The sequence below is a fragment of the Juglans regia genome, chromosome 7 (genome assembly GCF_001411555.2).
Source record: "Juglans regia cultivar Chandler chromosome 7, Walnut 2.0, whole genome shotgun sequence".
Taxonomy (NCBI): domain Eukaryota; kingdom Viridiplantae; phylum Streptophyta; class Magnoliopsida; order Fagales; family Juglandaceae; genus Juglans; species Juglans regia.
The window spans coordinates 18,201,066-18,223,479 of record NC_049907.1 but is presented as its reverse complement, the minus strand read 5'-3'; the positions used below and the strand labels follow the sequence as shown (position 1 = coordinate 18,223,479).

Sequence of the window (22,414 nt, the reverse complement as noted above, 5' to 3'; positions counted from 1 at the left end):
TATGTTTGAACAGTATAATTATCCGTTCGAATGGAAATTTACAGAGTTCAAACGTATATAATATATTGGCGCCATTATAAACTGTGGATGGATCAATTTGCACCATATTACACTCTCAATTATCCGTTTGAATGTCTATAATTGACATTTGAATGGGTATGAGCTGAATTGGTCTAGGCGGGAAATGTTTCCTGCTTCCCTATTTTTGGATTCAAACGATTAGTAAATTACATTCGAACAGAAAAATAAGAAATAAGACGTCTAGAAGCACAAACGAGCTGGATATTGTTGCTTATTTTTTCTTGAGATTCAGAGAGCGTGAGAGAGAGCGACCGTGAGAGATCAAACTGTGAGAGGGCTGGACATCAACTCTTTCTTTCTCTTCAAATTGGTAAGTTCTTTTACTTTAATATTCTATTTCCATGTGATTGTTTTATTAAAAAAGCTCAAATTTATGTTCTCTTAAGCTCAAATTAGTTATTTTCTCTTCTGTTTTTTAACAAAAGATTAAGGTTTGAAGAATATATTTATGTTTGGATGTGAGAAACATGTAAATATATTTGTATTTGGATGTGAAAATATATTTGTGTTTTTGAACAAATATGAAAATATATTCGTGTTTGTACAATGTTTGTGAAATATGCATCTTATAAGTTTGTGTTTATCCCATGAATGTATTCTCAAAGATGGTGCTTGTCTTTGTTTCGTGTCTGAAATTTGGGTTGCAACCGTTCGAACACAATGATTTTTCGTTTGAATGCGTTATCCTGTTCGAATAGATCTTGAAGTCTTTGAACGGATGTACTCCTATGTTGTAATACTTAAACTCAAATTTAATACTTAAAAGATAATTATTTTAAAAATTATAAGGTATAATTAAAAAAATAAGAAACATAGAATGGACATTAATACTTAAATTAGAATTAATAGTTAAAAGATAACTTATTAAAAACTATAAGGTATTACTAAAAAATAAGTAAATTTAAATTATAATTAATACTTAAAAAATGATTTTCCATAAGATTTATTAATACTTAAAAGGCTAAACTTAAGAGATTTTACTTAAAATACTAATAGCGTTAATAGAACTTATTTTGCACTCTAATTAAAATATATACTTAATATCTAATTAAAAAACTATAATGTAGAATTAAAACATATTTTGCACTCTAATTAAAATTATTAATACTTAAAATATAATAAACATAAGAATTAAAAATACTTAAATTAAAATATATACTTATAAAATATTTAATTAAAAACTATAATGTATAATTAAAACACCTTTTGCACTCTAATTAAAATTATTAATACTTAAAATATAATAAACATAAGAATCATAAATACTTAAATTAAAATATATACTTATAAAATATTTAATTAAAAAACTATCATGTGTAATTAAAATATATTTTGCACTCTCATTAAAATTATTAATACTTAAAATATAATAAACATAAGAATTATTAATACTTAAATTAAAATATATACTTACAAAATATCAAAAATTAGTAATACTAAAAATATTGGGGATTTGTAATGTAATTTTGCAAGATATTTATGATTTGGAATGTGATTTTGCAATGTATTTGTGATTTAGAAGATTGTTGGTTTACTATTTAGGTGTTGGATTTTAAAGTTATTTTATATGCAGTTAAACGTTAGACTTGTTCGAGAGTTGTGGCCAAATATTCTCTTAAAAAATATTTGGGTACAACTCTTGAATTGTCTAAAGTGGATAGTTTGAGATTTTATCATCTATATGGTAAATATATTCAGTTTAAACTCTTGTATTAGTCAATTTAAATTTTGGTCCAATTGCATATATTTAGACTATGATCTGACCCAATTGTATGTTAAAGCACATAAAAATTGTGACGGTGTTTGGATCTGACTGATGATATATATTTAATTCAATTGTCTAATAATATTTTTATTACTTATATTAACTTTAATGTTTTTGTTTCTGTATGACAAGGTGATATCTCTTAAGGAAACTGCTGTAGTTCTGACTAATGAATCATCTGTCAACGATACTCAGATCATTTTTCAAGTTCTTCGATCATGTTTTGGATATTTGAGGAGCCTAAGACGTTGCATGAAACCATCATCATCCTCTTCTTGAGCCAGATCAAATGACGACAAGACTAAAAAATTGTAGGAAGTAACACTTAAGATAGAACGATTGAGGTCCAAAGAAAAAAAGCTGTTGATCCGATTAAATCAAGTAGTGGATTTTGAGACAAGATTAGAAGAGAACAAACAGAAGAGGTTGGAGTTGAATAACAAAAAAATATTTGAACAATTCCAGTTAATGATGTCTCAAAACTCTATGTCACCACTATAATTTTAAAATTTATTTGTTTTTAATTGCTTTTATATTGTGATGTTCCAAAACAGTTGAACAATTGATATTTGAATTATAATTTGTGTAATATTAGTATGATATTTTTAATTAAATTCTAATCTGTATGATTAATATCGTTCGAACGGTAAATTACAATTTATAAATCCATTCGAACAAAAATAGATTTATTCAAGCAAAATTCGAACGATAACCGAGAAATACAATTCGTACGAATGTTTGAACAATAAAATATTTATTCGAATAACATTAATATAAAAAACTTCGTTCGAACAGATATAATTTTTGAAAATAAAATTTTTGTTCTAACATACATAATTTATGTTCGACCACAAATCATTTGAAAAATTTATTCATTAGAATGTATAAAATCTGTTCGAACATTCCGTTCGTTCGAACATGATCAAATATGGTCATTAGTTCGAATGAATATTTCATATTATTCGAATGAACATGTCGGTTTGAACGGAGAAATATTCAATTCGAACAATGTATTGAGACAAAATTGATTCGTCTAAAAAAAAAGTTCCGTTTGTTTCGACTAGTTAATTTTTTAAAACGAAATTTTATTTTCATATCCGAAAACTGTTTAAGACTATCTTTTCGAAACAAAAGAAAGACAAAATTTTTTTATCTCCAAAAATAAATTGAGATGAAATTTGAGATTTTTGAGATAATTTGTTATCTCAAAAAATTCAATCTCTTTGTAATAACGTGCCATACTAATGTTGACATGACATTAATATTTTAAAATTGTCAATTGAATTATTGATATGACATTAATATTTAATTGTTAATTTTATTTAGAGAAATTGATGAAAGTATCTAATGGTAAAACTTTTAATTCTTAGATATCAATATTGTGAAAAGTAAACTACTGTGAGTTTCGTACATAGAAATAATAATGTTATTATACTCTCTAATTTATACCTTCATTTGCTTTTTTGACGTGACAACACATTGTATTTAGCTTATTAAAAAAAAAAGAAACGAAGGTTTATGTTACAAAAAATTTTAAAGCTGGTTCTAAGAATATAATAGAAAAGTGTACACGCCTAGTTTGTATTCGTAATCCATCTCAATTTACTTCAATTTATTTTATTTTATTATTATAATTTTTTTAAATTTCTATACAAAATATAATAAATAATTCAATTTTTTCAAATTTTAAAATAATTTTTTCAAATTTCTACATAAAATATAATAAATAATTCAACTTTTATTTTACTATTTACAAATCATCTCAATCCATCTCAGAATCTAAATCACTTTTGTTGGTCTATCGTTGTCAATTAAATGCCGAAAAAATCTATTTGCAGACCATTTTTTGACACTTTTTTTTATATATTGAGGGAGGGGGGTCGAATCCATGATCTCTATTTTGAAGATGTGGGTCTTGTGCCATTAGGCCGGCCGTTGGCAGCTTTGGCACACTTAACACACCATTAAAATGATTATAATAATGTTATTATTGATGTTTTAAATTGACACCACAAATTTACTAGCAACAAAAAAACAAAATTCTTGTATGTCATAAGATACAAAAAAGGAAAAAGACTAAGGCCTCGTTTGTATTCGTAACTCATCTCAACCCACCTCAACTCATCTTATCTAATCATTATAATTTTTTCAAATTTTCATATAAAATATAATAAACAATTCAACTTTTACAAATTTTAAAATAACTTTCTCAAATTTTTACATAAAATATAATAAATAATTTAAATTTTATTTTACTATTCACAAATAATCTCAACCTATCTTAACTCATTTCTGAATTTAAATCACTTCTTAAAAAAAAAAAAAAAAGAGACTAATGGGCTCAATCACTGAGGTGGAATTAGCGTAAAAAAGTGAGAAATTTATAAGCCCAATTGGAAGATATTAAAAAGGCAGATAGGATTTGGGCTATCAATATATTTGTTGTTTGTTGGAGTATCACATCGACGGATAGGCTGGGCTTTAAGGCGAAACAAAGGTGAGCCGAGAGCCGAGAGCCGAGAGCCGAGGCGGACCATCACCGAGTGGCGCAAAGCGCAGGCAGTTTGAGCATCACATATCGACCCATCTATCTGGGGAATTAAAATTCAATTAACAAACACAGATTTTACTCGAAAACTTCCCTGCTGTTCAACTCCAACTCCACTATCCTTGAGCTTTTAGAGCACAATGAAAGCACCGGCGTCAACTTTCTCTAAAGCCCCCGTCAAGTTCAGGATGTAAGTTCTCTTCCTCCCCCCCCTCTCCCCCCCTTCTCGTTTTGTTTATATATATGGGAAATTTGGAGGTCGGGAGAATGATGGTGATCATTGAAACAGGCCGACTGCGGACAACTTGGTACCAATTCGTTTGGACATCGAAATCGATGGGCAGAGATTCAAAGATGCTTTTACTTGGAACCCTTCTGGTGATTCGTTGTCTCTTAACTCTCTCTCCATTCCTCCTCTTTCGTTGTCAATTGTAACTCTCAGTCCTTCGGCTTCGGCTTCTATATCTCTGAATTAAATCCATTACAAAAAGAAATCTCTTTTATGATGTCTAATCAATAAAATATATCAATTTCACTCTTACTTCACTCTTGTATATTTTATATCCCCCGCATATACGTTATATTCTGTTTTATGTTTGCATTTGTTTCAAATGCCATATATAGATCCGGATTCGGAAGTCGCTGTATTTGCAAAAAGGACGGTGAAAGATTTGAAGCTGCCTCCAGCATTCATAACACAGATTGCTTCATCCATTCAAGTATTATGAAATCACTTACCTGCCTTTACCACCCCTCCCCCCAACCCCCAGTTTTTATGCTAGACTCTGATAATTACTTACATTGCTCTATCCATATTTTTTGCTCATCCATTTCCCAATCCATTAATGCATATTATAATGTTGGTCTTTGCTTATCAGTCGCAGCTTGCAGAATTTCGATCATTTGAAGGACAAGATATGTACACTGGCGAGAAGATTGTTCCTATTAAGGTTTATCTTAGCGAAGACTTGTTGTCTAATTTTTTTTTTCCCGTTTCGATCATTTGGTTGTTGACATAAAATTCCCGGTGCTTTGTTCCCAGCTTGATCTTCGAGTTAATCATACACTTATAAAGGACCAATTTTTGTGGGTAAGGTTGAAGACTAGTTGTTTGATACAATGCCTGGTGATATTTTATTTCCTTGCTTTTATCTTTAATGGACTTGTATGCACTTAAGGGTTTGAGGCTTTAGTGCTTTTCAAATATTTGGATTTCAGGATTTGAACAACTTTGAGAGTGATCCGGAAGAGTTTGCTAGAACCTTCTGCAGAGATCTGGGCATTGAGGACCCTGAAGTTGGAGTAAGTCAATTTAATAGCTATAGCATTTCTATATAAATCAATTTGTCGTCTTTATGTATGGCTAAGTAGAGGTTGCCAAGGGTGGTGGCTTAGTGTTCTATGGATTATTCCCAAGTGGTTTGGTATGCATTAGGTCTTGGGTTGAATCCGAATATGGATTGGCCTTTGACTATTGGTATTAGTCACATAAGGAACTATTGAATTCCCTGGTAGGCCTGGGGTCTAGGTTATGGGTTGAACCTGACTTAAGGCGCCTGCAGCTTCTTGCCGTCTAGGCACCTCTTGTCCGATTCCCAATGGTTAGGTTGCTACTATGGCCATGCCTAGGGAAGCCACCTCCGGTTGCCTCCTACCCTTTTTGCTCAGGAAAGAAAAAGGTCGCTTCAATAATTTCATGGTCTGGAAATATTATTCTTCCCCCCCGGCCCCCCCCCCCCAAAAAAAAAAAGAAAAAAACCAAAATATAATGATGTGTTACTTGCAAGTATCTGTTCTTGGTTTATTAACCATCACTTTGAATAGAATTTCTAGGTGGTATGGAAAGACTTTGTCTCTCCTTTTTTGATATTGCCAAAAGAACATAGAAGGAAGTCGGGACTTAGTTGCAATATTAGGCTTGTGGACATCATTTTTCTCCTGTCTTTTCAAGTTATTGATAACATTTTAATATATAAAGTTTGTTGTTGCAGCCGGCAGTTGCCTTTGCAATTAGAGAGCAGCTTTTTGAGGTTAAGATTCTATTGCTTGTTTGAGCTCGCTCTCTCTCTCTCTCTCTCTCACACACACACACACTTTGGCTCCATTTGAACCTCATGCAGTAGGTGGACATTCCATTAATTTGGTATCTTAGTTCAATTTTTCGTATCTATTTCTGTTGTAGGTTGCAACTCAAAGTGTAGCTTCAGCAAGAGAAAGCAGACTAAGCAAGAAGGGTCGACGGGGGTTTGAATATGTTCCAGCCAGGTTTGTGTATACTGTTCTTATTTCTGGGATTTGCTCATTTCCTCTCTTAGAATAAGACGCTGCGTGAGTATTGTGATCTTATGAATTTGCTTGAGAAATAATATAATATTATTGGTCCTCTCCTTCAGTAAAGCAGGTGGTGCTGTACTGGACCTGGTGAAGCTATTTGGTCATAAATCTAGTGTTGTTCGGTATGTCTGTTCACTTTCTTACTAGTTTGAAAGATTCCTTGTTCGTGAAAACTTCAAAATTATACTCCATCTAGTATTATGCTGGACTTTGAATGTTATAACATGTTCAGCATTTACACATCATGGCCATAAGGTATCAGCTTTTCATTCTGGAAGCTTGTAGGATCAAGTCTTCTAGTTTTCCTAGGATTCAACCTGGAAGCTGAACTCCTGGCCTTATGAATACAAAGATCATATTCTTCCTACTCTTTCCCCCAGCACTGAAAGCCCAGTATCTTCATTTCTCTTTTCATAAAACAGAGACCAGAATCTGAAAACAGAGACCAGAATCTGAAGAGCGATGCAAAGATATTGAGCTTATATTGAAGTTGTCAATTCTCATTATAACATTGGAAGGATATACTCTTTTCCAGCTGCTTCTCCATGCTTTCAAGCACTGTCCCTCTGAGTTTAAAAGCTAACTTATAAAAGAGAGAATTGGCTCTCCTCCTCTCTGCAATTTCATTGACTGCTAGAACTTTTTTTATTGACCACTTTTTCCCCATTCTTTTTCTGAGCTATAACCACTTTCCAGTGGGGCAACTAAGCTTCTTAGAGACTATGACCCAAACACAGCCTAAAGCTTTTCCAAATGGCAGTCTTTCTATCAAATGGTGTTAGAGTTCGAGAGCTGAAACCTTCACCTCTTCTAAATTATCCAGTAGTGATTTTCTCATCAAGAATCATATCATCCAACTTGTGAATGTTTTTGGATGTTCACAAAATTCTCTCTCTCATCCAACTACATTGGTTCTATCGGACCCATCTTCTTATGATGATTTGACTCAGTTGTCAAATTCTTTTATCTTTAACTTGTGTAATAGTTGTTTGACACAATGCTTTATAATGCATCAGGAAAAGAAAGGAGTGGGAAGTATACGAACCCATTGTTGATCATCTATCTAATGAGGAAGTGGATGCCCTTGAAGCAAGAGAAGAGAGGAATTTCCGGTAAATCAACCCTGATGGTGGGAATAGATGTAGATTTTAAGCTCCTTCGAGTTGACTAAGATTTGTCAATATCATGAAAATCCTTTTGCATTGTTTACAGACTTTTGCAAGTTCTAGGAAGTTGTAAGTCACGGGATTGCACATTGAATGTTGTATCACTTGGAGTTTAGTTTCTCCCTCAACTTTCTGTAGACACGTGATTTATAATCTTTTGTAAATTGCATCTGGTGTAACTCATGGATTTTAACTTTTGAATCAGTGATAAGTTTCCAGTAGAGCTGCCGAGATTTTTTCGTTTTTATACATTGTTTGTTTGATTGTCATTATTTATCATAATTTGCAAATAAAGATCACACCAAAACCCTCCCTGCTAATATTAAATTGTGCCAAGCCATTTTAAGCTCATCTAGCAATTTGGGGTGTGAAACTGAGCTAATGCCATAGAACAACACTCACCCTTGCGAGACATTTTTGTAGACACCGTCTCAAATATGATCCATGCAGTTTACAGACCTATGAGGGGTTATCTGTCTACAGAGTAACTGATTCTGATTTCAAGGTTGGACATGCAATTAGTAATATGGGGTTTTGCAATTTTATTCTCAGATTTAACCCAAATAGGAGTTTGCTTCGGGCAGTGCTATTTAGGCTCCCTTTGTTGCATATTTTGATATTGCGCTGTAAGAAGTCTGATGGTATAATTACTTTTTGATATTATTATTATATGGAGGCTTATTATTTACTGATATTGCACCATACGTGCAAGAATGATATTATTATGCAAGTGAGACGAGATGGAAATGGGAGTCATCTCTTAAATGGGAATGGGTACTGGGGAGTCCTTCCCATTCCGTCCCAGATAAAGTTCAGCGAGACTGCCTTCAGGTGGGGCTCCCTTTTAAAGCTTGTGGACAGATCTAGCAAGGTCTTAAGCCAGCTGGCCCGGTCAAGCCTACCATTGACATGCAATCACTCGTCCCTCATAAGCTCATGCACTGTGCTCGGTATGTGTTCTAGAATAATGCTATTTTTCATATTTTGTTATCCTTACATCAATAGATATGACTTATTTAATTAATTTCATAGACCAAATGCACTTAAATGAAAAGCCACATTTGACAAATTAGTTTATGTGATTGATAATGACAAAATTTAAGATGAACATTTCTCATGTTCTGTCAACATATTACCTGAGATGCAATAATCTAATCTTCCACTTGTAAGGTAGTGGATAAGAGATGAGGTGTGAAATATACAAAAGCTATCGTGGTATCAACTTGGTGACAGCAAACACAATAAGTGGCAGCACGCAATAAATAACTAAATGAAGGCAGGTCATAAGGAAAAATTTGAATTTCTTTTCTTTTTTTCCTTGGCAAATCTGAATGTCTACTAAAAATCTCACCATGATGTTAATCATGCATCACGGGGATTCCCTATAAAAAGAAAATACATGCTGAGAAAAAAAAAAAAACAAAAACAAGAAGAGTCAAACTGCCACCAGCATCAAATGTATAGGGGCATAAGGCATTGCATTAATTTTGCCATAACACCCTTCCCCTCCACCCCCTCCAGTTTTTTCTTTCTTTCTTTCTTTCTGTGACCCCATTTTTCTTCTTGGGTTTCCTTCGTCCTGGCATATATACACAAAAGTCTCACATGCATACCAGATCCGGATAAATAGAGCCAGTATGATGAAACCATGATTCTTAAAATTCCATATCATAACTATTTGCTGACAGCTGAGGCGGGCAAGGGCAAACTTCATTGTTTTTGTATTTCTGGTTTTTAATTTCCTTGGGGGTGGAGGCTTTGGGTTAATATATCAAGAAGTAATATTGCAGGATGTGGACTTGGACTTGTCCAGAATTGACCACATCACCTGAACATCTTCATAAGCGCATGCCATCACTTCACCATGCAAATCCGACGCACGATTCTCATTCTCTGCTATCAATTCAATACAAATATATAAGATGATTATTACTGATTTGCTGCATATGCAAATGCTAATTTAGAGAAAGATGTTGATGACATTTACATATAACATATACATATTTATGTACCTGGTTGTGGCTTCTTTTGATCCCTCGGCTGCTGGTTGAAGAAAGTGCAGGCTTTTTTGAATGGGGTTGTGATGGTTTTTTTCCAAGAAGCCATTGTATTGGGTGTTTCTGGGAAGGAAGAGGGGCGTGTATCTTCTTGCAAGCCTAGAAAATCTCGACGACTGAATTATCTAGGCCCTGTAACAGCTAAGGGTGTTTTATATATAGAGAAAGATGGGATAGGCAGGAGAGAGAGAGGCAAGATCCGTGAGATGAGCTTTTAGATGAGAGGAACATCACTACTTTTTTAATTTCTTATCTCATCATGGAAAAAGGTTGCCCACTGTACACAAGCACATGGCGCACGCTCCCAAACAGACCTCCTTACTCCATACACGTGAAGCCCTTTACCCCTCTCCTCTTTATTTCTTCTCTCATTTCTTTTCTTTTATTGCCCTCTCCTAGTCCCTATCTATAGACCATACATGATCTATTTTCATCAAGTGTTTGGTTAAGATATCTTCCTTAACTAAAAAGTGAGTACTGTTTGGTTTCATAACATTCTGCTAATTAAAGTTCTTGTACGTCTGAGTTTGACTGCATACAAACACCAATTTCTGTGGACCTGCATTACTTTCTTGGGTTCAGCAATGCTACTCAAGTACCCGATGCCGCAAACTGTGGGCCTTTTTGCGACGAAATTAAGCAGAGAAGGGTTTGATTTATTTGCCGTGGGCATGTGATTGCCACATGTTGTAGTGGGAACATGGAAGACTGGCCAAGACATCCATATCTCTATGTGGGGTCTACATGTTCTACTTCCACAGTTTCACCCCCCAAAACATCCGTATAAATATTCAAAATTTCAGACTTTTCCTTTGCTTCCACATTGTTCCTTACCTCTTTTTCCTGTATTGGGTTTCATGATTGAAGTTATGATATATACTATAATGCAGTCCATGCAATAGATTTAATCTCCGGCATCAACTCCGATTAGTTCCATAAATAAACTATGATGGGTTGCATTGATTATAATCATGGGTTGACCATGACATTGAGTTACATCGAAGGAAGTAATGACTATAAAATATGCTTATTGTCTTACTATATTATCTAACAGTACTATATATGTTATGATTACGAGAATTAAAGATTTAATCAAATTAATTAATATCTAATAGTTTTAAGATTTTTGGATTAATGGTTAAATTTTTAATAATTAATATTAGAGTATGGACTACATTATGGGTTCAAGTTACAGAATGAGCGACCTATAGAATGAATTAAAATGTCTTAGTACTTTGTATGAGCATAGTAGTAAGTCATTAAATACTGATAGATGAGTGAAACTGTCAAAAGGTAAAGGACTACTACTGGGTCAATGTCGATAGAGTGGACTGCCGTAAACGTCAAATTTGAAAGTATGGTGAAATATTATGATCCTGAAACTTAAAGGTTTAATCAAATTAGTATCTAATAATCCTAAGACTTTTACACTAATGGTTGAATTTTTAATATTCTGTTATATATCGTCTCGATCTATGCAGCAGATTCATCCGCTGGTTTTCTTAATTTGCACATCATCTTCTTCGTAATGAATGGCCTTCCACAATAATATTGGTTATCAGAAGTCGAGGGTTTACCTTTCATTGGACTCCTAAACGCAATAATTAATTTATATGCATATTTTAACAATGCATGTGTGGGAGAGCTAGCATGCACGTCGCCCGATGACGTGAAAACATTTCTACATGAGAAAATGTCATCTTTAATTGACAGTGCATCCCCCCTTTGTTTCGAGCTTGGGTAACGTAATAATTTGTTTATTCAATCCCCACATGCCAAGCCCTGATAATTAATTGGCCAGTACTACTACTACAGCTGAAGAATTATTTTGCTCATAAACAGTACTAGAGTGAATGTTTTATGAATTTTAAACCCTGAGAGATAGATGATTGGCCTGAGAACGATTTTCACATGTAAAACAGAGTACTGACTGGATGGTCGGCTAGCTAGTCTGTCAGTCTTCTTTCTTCTTTGTTCTTCAGTAATAATTCTCAAAGATCAGTACATGAGATCGATAGATCATACGCAAACAAACTACTTAAACCCAATTAATCTGATTCTTGTTTGGATTAAATCAGTAATTAATTAAGAATATGCAACCATGCATGCATCACATTTTTTAAACCATATGCATGTGTAATTGAAAAGATGAAAGAAATTATTGAAGGGGGGGTAGAACTAGAGTTTGAGAGAGAAGATCAATTATATTGTACGTACGTAGTACTAGTACGTGATGATTGTGTTGCTGTCGGTGCATGGTGGGTGAAAAAGGAAGACCCCACGAAGCTGAAAGCTCAGAATAGATTTGACCATTGGGAAGAAGTTAAAAAGGAGGGAGACGGAATACGGCCAACCAAACCACTCACCAAAAAAAAGGTAAAGCTAGCTAGCACCTTCAGCCAGCCAGAGGCCTTAAATTCACTTTTTCTGGAAGTCCACACAAGGTGCTGCTTCTTGTCCCTCAAAAGTAGGCTTATTTAGTCGCTCATTTGTTCATTTTCACCTCCGTCGGTCCTCGAAACCGACAAATTTTTAATTATTGTTCCAGACCGGTCGTGATGGACTGCGGTCGATCCCGATCAGCCTCGGCCTCCCAATTCATATATGACAGCAAATTTTGCCAACAAAAATTAAACAAGTAATAATAATACACAATTTCTGCTTTGTCCTTGATGATCTTAACAATCAATTCCTCAAATTTTGTAGATGTTGAACTGAATTTGTCGGCCAGATGATCTTAACAATCAGTTCCTCGTGATGTAGGGCTCTGTCTCGCCTCTCTGTACCAAGTCTCTGTAGTTCTATTTTCATAAAATTTTTCATATGGAATGATTAAAACATAAAAAAACATAAAAAAAAGAGAATATAATACTTATTAAGTAGTACATCATACAATAAACATAATAAATATATGATTTTCTTAAAAGACGTGTATACTTACTACTTATACTAACATAAACATATACTATTCATAACTCATTAAACTTGTCTCTCCCCTTCTTCAATGGTTAGGACACTTTAAGCCGGTCTTATGTGCAGGGTTGTGCACCAGTCATTGCTTCACTATAAAAAAACGGTAGCTTGCCGGCGTCACATAAAATGGTAAGTGGGTGTTGTGGCCATAAGGGAACCGTTTAACTTATCATAATCTAATAGTGGACAACGCTTAATTCCGTGACTTGCACATCCGCCCATAACTATATTGCTATAATGCATCTCTTATGATTATTATTAAAGCTTATTTTATAACTTGTCTTTTATCTTTTTTGACCATGATGCATTTAGAATATACAATGACATTTTATTGTAATTATAAATGAAAATATATCACGATGCACGTAAAACATATATTTAATATGAAATTGAAACTCACTTTCATTATGTCGTAACTTGGTACGTCAAAAAGGGCTTCCAATGAAGTGCATATATACATAATACTTTTATAAAAGACATATCATTTACCATACATACGTAAAATGGTATGATCATTCTACTTACCTCTTATTACTTACATTGTTCGTTACCTATACAAAATAATGTATTGTCACTTAGTTTCTAGTAAAGCATGTATTGAAAATCAATTAGTTATTTTAATCACAAGAAAACCTAAATTATATCTGAAAAAGTATCATGAATCATGTAGAACATATTTTAACATGACATTGAAACTCACTTTCATTATATCATAATTTCGTACCTAAAAGGGACTTCTAATAAAGGGCGTATATACATAATACTTTTATAAATTAAAGACATGTTGTTTACCCTATATACATGGAAGGGCACGATTATTCTATTTACCTCATAGCATTAATTCAAAAATTTACTCACGTAGTTCGTCACCTATACCAAATAATGTATTTTCGCTTAGTTTCTAGTAAAGAGTATATTGAAAATTAATTAATTATTTTCATCACAAGAAAATTTAAATTATTTTCTTAAACCAATTTGTTCGCTGCACTACCCACGCTCATGGGGGGCAATGAAGCTCATCCGAGCAAAAGAGTGCCAGATACTTACTTTCCAAATGCTACATTTGTTATCGACCAACTATCATGGGGAGTGAGCAATGAAGCTAGTCTCACCCTAAAAGCTTGCAAGCATAGTGCTCACCAACCCAAGTGAGCACACTAAAAACTAACAATGCTTGCCAATCTCAGGGAAGCACAGTAAAATACAGGGGTATTTTTATAATAGGGTCTTAAGACCCGTCAAGCTTGTACATGTCTCACGTTTTAAGCATGATATCTGGGATAAAATAGAGAAAGAACGGGAGGTGGTTTACTGAGTCTACACCGAGAGGTTGTGAGATGGATTCAAGCAGCTGGGTCAAGGTTGGACGGCTATAAACAATCTCCTACTCTTCTGGGGTGGTCCACGGTGGTACACCTTGCTGTCGTGGTAGTGTGAGAGTGGTTGAAAAGCTTAGCTGACGGTTTTTGGGCTTCCTTAACAACTTTACAAGGTGGTTTGCATTTGATATGGTGTCTATGTTCGGGATTTGTGTTCGATGTGGTGTCGAGAGATAGAGAGAGAGCTCACGGTGTGGCTTGGGGTGCTTGATGTATTATCCTTAGCGGTGGAAATTGAAATCAGCAGTTCGATTTTTTACAAAAACCAAACCAACCAACTTGTTTTTTGGTGATAGGAGAAACCAACCGAATTGACTGACTGTGGGGAGGGATATTGGCCGGACTGGTTTCGGCCAGTTCTAAGACGGTGCATTGGTCTATTATTAGTTTGGGCCATTTTTTGGGTCTAAATTTGTGCCTATTTGTTATACACTATTTCTAGTATACTTTGAGCCTTTTTGAGATTGCTTTAAACTCTTAATTTACTTTAAACTGTTTCTAGATCACTATTTCTATATTTAAGTTTCATTTTTATTTTAATATCATTTGCATTTGTAATGTTATGTATAAAAAAATAAATAAAAAAAATTACTAAATTTGCAATAGATGTTACTTACTATAACTATAAATTTGTAATACTAATACTATAACTATAATACAAATACTAACTATATTACTTACTACTTACTACATAATTAAAAAAAATAAAAATAACTTCACTAGATGTTTAGTATTACATATTACAAAAAAAAAAAAAAGACAAATTGTCTTAAGCATAGAAAAATGCAAGTAAAAAACATAACATAAATAAATGAAAGCAAATTGTCTTAAACATAGCAACAATGCAAAAAATAATAATAATAATAACATAGATAAATGAAAACAAATTGGGAGTGATCTTCATGTTTGCTTCAACCTTCAATTTTCAATAGTTGTTATATTTGATTGTGCGCCCAACTCTATATACAAACATTAATAAATATTAATAATAAGAATAAAACATCAAATGTTAGTGAATTTGGATTATGAAAAATACTAAAATTAAATCACAATGAAAACAAAGAAAACATTACTCGATTCTACTACGAAACTCTCCACATTATCCATAGCCTCCCATATATCAATGGTTGTTGACGGATGCCTTAACCAATTTTGAGTACAAATAAGTGTCTCAACAGTTCTCGGAGCCAACGAACTCCAAAAAAGATTAAGCACACGACCTCCTGTACTAAATACTGATTCGGATGCAACCGTGGAAATAGACATGGCTAATAAGTCTCATGCAATCCTCGCGAGTATAGGATAATTAGACTTATTAATTTTCCACCAAGTCAACAAGTCAAACGATGGGCTAAGTGCCTCACAATCATCTGATAAATATTAATCCACTTCTGTTTTGGCAATAGTAGATCTCATGGCAGAATATGCTTTATACTATTCGTAGAACCATTTGGTCTCACGTTTGCCGTCACCATCATTCATGGCTCTAGATGTCGGAGGGGACTTATGTTCTTAGGTACTCGTAGTGGAATTGAATGTTGCATTATACTTCTCATACAAATTTGCTAATACCTTTCTCACACTCGACACCAATTTCTCAGTATGAAACTCATCATGAAATTTCTTTAGGTGGAAAGTAAGAAGCCCTAACTTGTTTTGTGGATCAATCACAACTGCAATTAACATGAACAAGTTCATCCTATATAATGACCCCCAATATTTATCATATTCTGTTCTCATTTTGGAAATAACAAATCTTCAGAAAGTTAATGTTGACTGTCACATATAAAGACCCATAAAATCTATTAGTAGCATCATAAAATATTTCCAAAAATTTGACAAACACCCGCACTGTCTCTCATTCCTTAGCTGTAGGAGTCCCCATGTTCCCATCATCAAAGTAAGAAAGGAAATTTGTACCGATGTCTATGTATTGATCATCAACGAAATCCTCATGCCACCATCTTTAAACACTTTTTTAAGTTTGCCCTTTTCTAATAATACAATCTCTTGCAACTATGACACAACATGACACTTTAAATTGAGGTTCAAGAGACCAACACACTTTCCTAAATCTCTGTCCTTCAACAACTCTAAATGACATCTCTCGTCAATAATTATCATCTCTGAAATCGTCAACCTCACAGCTTTTTCACTATATTTATGAGTTACAAGACTCTTTAATGTACTACCATTACTCTTTCCAACCCCCTCCTCAGGTGTTGCCTCACCTGTTAATTTTTTTTTACTTATCAAAAGGCCCACATTTATAAGGATTTTTATGACATGAAGGCAAATGGTTTTGCATTGTTGAAGTTTCGTTCCTCTTTGAGTGACAAGCGTACGTCTTGCCACAATAATTACATTTAGCCTTCGGATCATCTATAGGACAACCCTCCACCTTCATAAAATGGTCTCATACAATCGATGGATCATTCCCTTTTCGTTTCTTAGGTAATGGACAAGTACTATTAGTAGGGGCACTAGGAGATTTTAATGTTTGGGTCTCCCTTAAATCATCTCCCAAGTTAATGGTTGGTTCATTCGAATCAACATCAATTGGAGTCGACGAAGAATCCATCTAATTTATAAAACAAAATATAAATATTACATGAACATTATAGATAGTACATAACACAAATTATAATTATATAGTAGTTAGTTTCCAACATGGCAAGCATCACAAGTCTAAGACACTAATCTAGATTTTAATTCACCCATCTTTCCTCAATTTATATCAAACTATTTTTACAACACAATTATAATATCATAAATTAAATATAATAATTTTTTTATGCAAAATAAATATTCAATTGAACATATTAAGAATACTCATAGTGGAGATTCAAGATTAGCTTCTGGATTACAGTTTACAATCTCAAGAGATTGAATGATAAATTGAGTCATCGACAACCTTGCAGAAGAAAGGCCACCAGATAGAGAGGTCATGCAACGTGAGAGACAGATGAGAGGGAAAGAGATGAGATTGCTCGGTCATAGGATGGACTACGGAGAATTGGGAGTCTGAGAGAGGAGAAAGGCGTTGGTCGTTACATGGCCGCCATGGGGCATGGGGGTTCGTCGGCGGTAGAGATTGAATGGGAGGCTGAGAGAGGAGAGAGAGATTCTAAAATAATAGAGTATTAGAGATGGAGTTCAGCAGAAGAAGAAAGGTAGGGGGGGGGGGGGGGATGCGATTCTTAACCCTAACCTAGAAATGACGGCATCGTTTCCTTTATTTTTTTTCATTTGGTTTAAAACAAAAAGGTTCGGCAGTTTGAACCTAGTTCAAACCGGGACCGAATCAGTCGATGTCGGTTTTAGCTATTTTCTATCGCGGACCGACCAGTTCTCCATTAGTTTTGGTTGGTTCCTGACTCTGGTAGCGACGATCGATCAGGCCGGTTCTTGTTCACCCCTAATTATCCTAGCTAACATAGTTATCCAAATATAGTTCACCGCGTGTTATAGTTAGTTATATACTTCTTGTAATTGACCTATGTATATAAGAAAGACCCGAATGCATTGTTCTGTACTTTTTCAGTTTAATTGAATGAGATCACAAGTTTTCTTTTCCTTCATTCAAGTTCTTTGGTACTTTATACTGTTCTTGATACTCTTGATTTCGATACATAAAAATCTGCATAATGGTCATCACAACTTAATCTCTAATATGGTATCGGAGCGATAAACTCTTGTATGGTTTCCATGTTTAATTCTGTGTTTTGTTTTTGTTAGAAGATTGTTCAAATCCTTATTTTCTTTATCATGGAGAAAATCATGGTTCCATTTTGGTTTCTTAGCCATTAAATGGTGAGAATTATTACACATGGAGCATACCAATGTTGGTAGCCTTTAATGCTAAGAGTAAGACAATTTTGTTGATGGAACGTTTAGTCGACCTTTGACTCAATCAGATCCTTTGTACATTCTCTAGTTTCGATGTAATAATATGATTCTTTCATAGATTCTTAGTTCTCTTACCAAAGAAATTGCTGCTAGTGTGATCAGTACTCCAATTGCTGAAGAGGTTTGGAGAAATTTGAAGATTCGATTCATGCAAGGTAATGATTCTAGCCTTTTCCAACTCAAGAAATATATTGCTTCTCTAACTCAAGATCAGTACTTTGTGAGTTCCTATTATACTAAATTAAAGGTTGTAGGGGACATATTTTATAATGTGAAACTGATTCCTAGTTGTCATGGCAACTCGGAATGCTCTTGTGGGGCTTAGAAGTCTGTGATTGATCAACATGAAAAGAAGTATGTTGTTCAGTTTCTAATGATGTTAAATGATTATTTTACCCATATTTAAGGGCCTATATTGCTGATGGATCCAATGCCATCCATTGACAAAGTGCTTTCTTTGGTCTTGCAAGAAGAAAAGCATCAAAAGGTTGTAGGAGTTTCAGCAATGACTAAATCTATTGCTTTGCTCAGTAAAAATGTAGTTTCTTCTTTATCAAACCATTGTTATTAGCCTAAGCAATGTTCCAAGCTTGTTTGTACTCATTGTGGCCTCACTAGGCCTCATTGGACATACTGTTGAAAGGTGCTACAAGCTACATGGTTACACACCTGGATTTCACCAAATTCCAAGAACCAAAACATCATCTGTAAATTAAGTTTCTTTATCTTTTATTGGCCTTGATGAAGTAACCACAACTTCAGACACCATTCCTCAATTCCCTTTTTCCAAAGAGCAATGTCGTCAGTTGCCTGCTCTCCTTCAATCATCTCCACAATCATGCCCACAATCATCGCAACACACAACGATTATGGGTCCCTCCAATTCATCTTGTTTTAGCTTGTCAAGTATGAAATTTCCATTTGTTTTTTATTCTAATCATTTTCTCAATAATAATACTTCTTGAATAATTGATTATTGCAAAAGATAGTCAAAGAAAACAATTATAATTGTCATGTTACATATGTAATTGATTACTTAGTGCGCTTTCCTTATTCTCTTTTCTATACTTGGAGATATTTTTGAGAAAGGGCTCTGAAATTGTAGACAGGTTAGAACTTTAGAAAAGTTGCTTGGACTCCTTAGAGTCATATATTTCGAGATTGCGTACAAGACCTTTAATTCAAGGTGGTAAAATACCAAATATTTCATAGAAAATCGATACACTTCTGCCTAGCTAGCATATAAAAAACCAACGAATGTGCAAGTTTTTCCAACCTTTGAGGCGAGAACCGAGGTTGGGTGATTGATGTGGCAAAACTAAGGCCATTGATCAAAATATTAAGACTCGGTTTGGATAGGTTTTATCTTATCTCATTTCATTATTACAACTTTTCAAAATTCTTACATAAAATATAATAAATAATTCAACTTTTTCAAAATTTAAAATAATAATAATATTAAAAAATAATATTCTAACAATATTTTATTCAATTTTCAAGTTTCATCTAAAATTATCACATTTAATCTCAATATCCAAACGGGCCTAAGGGATTAGTTCTAGTCATTTTCTCATAACAAAATGGTGTAGTTGAGCATAAATACCAACATCTCCTAAATGTTGCTTGGCCTCTTAGATTTCATGTCCATTCACCTCTTGCCTTTTGGAGTGAATGTATTCTTATAGCTACACACTTGATCAATTGAACACCATCCACTTCGTTGGCCAATAAAACACCATATGAATTATTATTCTCATAAACACCTACTTACTCTCATCTTCGTGTGTTTGACTATCTATGTTTTGCTTCCACTTTGTCACATAATCGTTCAAAGTTTTTCGCCTAGACCTCACCCTTGTCTTTTTCTTGGATATCCATATAATACTAGAGGCTATAAATGCTATGATCTCGAAAACAATACAATCTTTGTTCAGATTTTTGTTTAGGGATGTCATCTTTTGTGAATCCATCTTCCCTTTAAAAAACTTCAATGATTCTTCTAGTGAATATGTTGTAGTACCTATTCCTCAGTTAGATGAATATCTTCAATATCGCACATCCATTATCCTAGTTCCTTAGCAAGATGAACCTAGTTCATCATCTAATTTTTAGCTATAGAAAATACCACATACACTACTACATACCTTTTAATTTCTGATGAACCTTCTCAATTACCAAATGGTGATTTTAGTACCCAAGCTACTCAGTCTCGCCTTTGAAAATCTACTAGAACTCATAAACATTCATCATATCTTATATATTACCATTGCAATTTAGTCAAAACTACATTAGCCACTTGATCTAAATCCTTAGAATATGCACATGTTTTAGGTACTCAACATCCACTCTCTTATACTATATCATATTTTAAATTTTCTCATTCCTATAAAGCTTTTTTACTCTTAATTTATTCTCAAGAAGAACCTTCCTCTTTTCGTCAAGCCATTCAACACCCTCATTGGTCTGATGGTAGTTGAAATTAAGGCCTTAGAAGGTAATAAAAGTTGGTCACTAACTCATGTACCTCCAAATAAACAAGTTGTTGGATGTAAGTGGGTTTATAAGATTAAGCACAACTCTAATGGTTCTATTTAATGATACAAAGCCTGCTTGGCTGCTAATAGCTATACGCAACAAGAAGGATGACTACTCGAGACATTTTGTTGCAAAGCTAGTCACTATGCATACTTTTTTGGCTATTGCTGCTTCTCGAAACTGGTCTTTGCACCAACTAGATGTGAGCAATGCTTTTCTTCATAGAGACCTAGAGGTGGAGCTTTATATGTCACTTCCACTTGGTTTCCATTGCATTAATAATGGAGTTTCTATTCAAGGGAGTTCTTACCCTCTGTCAAAGTAGTTGCCATTTCTTCTCATTTGCTTCTTGTACGTCGACTATACAAGTCTTTGCATGGTCTTAAGTAGGCATCAAGACAATAATTTTCAAAGTTCTCCATTGCACTCCTTGCTCATGGTCTTGTTTGGTGGTCAGCTGGTTATACACTGTTTACTCAATAAATGGGGATTCTTTCATTGCACTATTGGTTTATGTTGATGATATCGTCATCACTAGTAATGATGATAACCATGTGGCTAATTTAAAGTAATTTCTACTTTCACAATTTGAACATAAGGACCTTGGGCCCTTAAAATACTTTCTCGGTCTTGAGATTGCTCATTCCACAAAAGGTATTTCCATTTCTCAAAGGAAATATGAACTTAAAGTTCTGTTTAATGTAGGCTATCTATGTTGTAAACTAGTTCCATTCCCTATGGACCAAAACCTTAGATTGTCTAAAACATAAGGCTCTTCTCTAGATCAATTTCCTTATCGAAGACTAGTTGGTCGACTTTTATCTTTGACACTCACAAAACCTGACTTATCATTCTCAGTCTAGGTTTTAGGTCAATATGTTGCAATTCCTAATGACACTCATCTTGCAGCTGCACATCGTGTTTTGAGGTACATTAAAGGTAATCCTGGCCAAAGTCTACTTTTTCCATCTCTTACTGATTTACAACTAAATGCCTTTTGTGATACGGATTGAGTTGCCTATTGAGATCATAGAATATGTATCACTGGTTTCTATGTCTCTTTTGGCCAACTCTTATTTCATGGAAATCAAAGAAGCAAAATACCATATCTACATCCATGGTAGAAGCTATATATCATACAATAGGCATTACAACATGTGAGATCACTTGGTTGCAGCATCTTTTACAAGATCTCTCGATTTCACATTCAGAACCAGTGGTACTTCTTGTGACAATCAAGTTCGTCTTCACATAGTAGCAAACCCTGTTTTTAATTAGCATACAAAGCACATTGATATTGATATTCACGTTTTTCGTGAGAAGCTACAAGCCGGTTTTTTCAAAACCATGCATATTTCTTCAGGCCATTAGCTAGCTGACATTTTTACTAAGCCTTTTGGCTTTGTTTCATTCTTTAATATTCTTTCCAAGATGGGTGTAATTGACATATACATTTGATCTTGAGAGGGGTATTAGCTTATATAATCCTAGCTGTCATAGTAATCAAATATAGTTCACCACGTGTTATAGTTAGTTATATACTTCTTGTATTGATATGTGTATATAAGATAGACCCGAATGCACTATTATGTACTTTTCCAATTTAATTGAATAAGATCACAAATTTTCTTTTCCTTCATTCAAGTTCTCTCATACTTTCTACTATT

General features: G+C 34.0%; 2 protein-coding genes across 5 annotated transcripts; one reads left to right on the top strand and one right to left on the bottom strand.

The window, feature by feature from the left end:
* Positions 1-4,423: 4,423 nt before the first annotated feature.
* On the top strand, positions 4,424-8,742 carry LOC109005667 (chromatin structure-remodeling complex protein BSH). 4 transcript variants are annotated; one of them, XM_018984694.2, is made up of 12 exons: positions 4,427-4,584; positions 4,684-4,772; positions 5,019-5,113; positions 5,273-5,344; positions 5,437-5,484; positions 5,613-5,696; positions 6,386-6,424; positions 6,577-6,659; positions 6,788-6,850; positions 7,745-7,840; positions 8,447-8,520; positions 8,607-8,718. In XM_018984694.2, coding segments are annotated over exons 1-12 (795 nt in total). In that variant the 5' UTR covers positions 4,427-4,534; the 3' UTR covers positions 8,609-8,718. The 4 variants fall into 4 exon arrangements, with proteins under 4 accessions (XP_018840238.1, XP_018840239.1, XP_018840240.1 ...); XM_018984693.2 differs by lacking the exon at positions 8,607-8,718 and having other exon boundaries at positions 4,424-4,584; positions 8,447-8,567; XM_018984695.2 differs by lacking the exon at positions 8,447-8,520 and having other exon boundaries at positions 4,433-4,584; positions 8,607-8,742.
* Positions 8,743-9,077: 335 nt separating this feature from the next.
* Positions 9,078-10,739, bottom strand: LOC109005668. Its single transcript, XM_035692672.1, has 2 exons — positions 9,907-10,739; positions 9,078-9,787 (listed from the first exon to the last, which is right to left on the bottom strand). Exons 1-2 carry the CDS (start codon positions 9,998-10,000, stop codon positions 9,666-9,668), a joined length of 216 nt encoding a protein of 71 aa, XP_035548565.1. The 5' UTR covers positions 10,001-10,739; the 3' UTR covers positions 9,078-9,665.
* Positions 10,740-22,414: the final 11,675 nt, after the last annotated feature.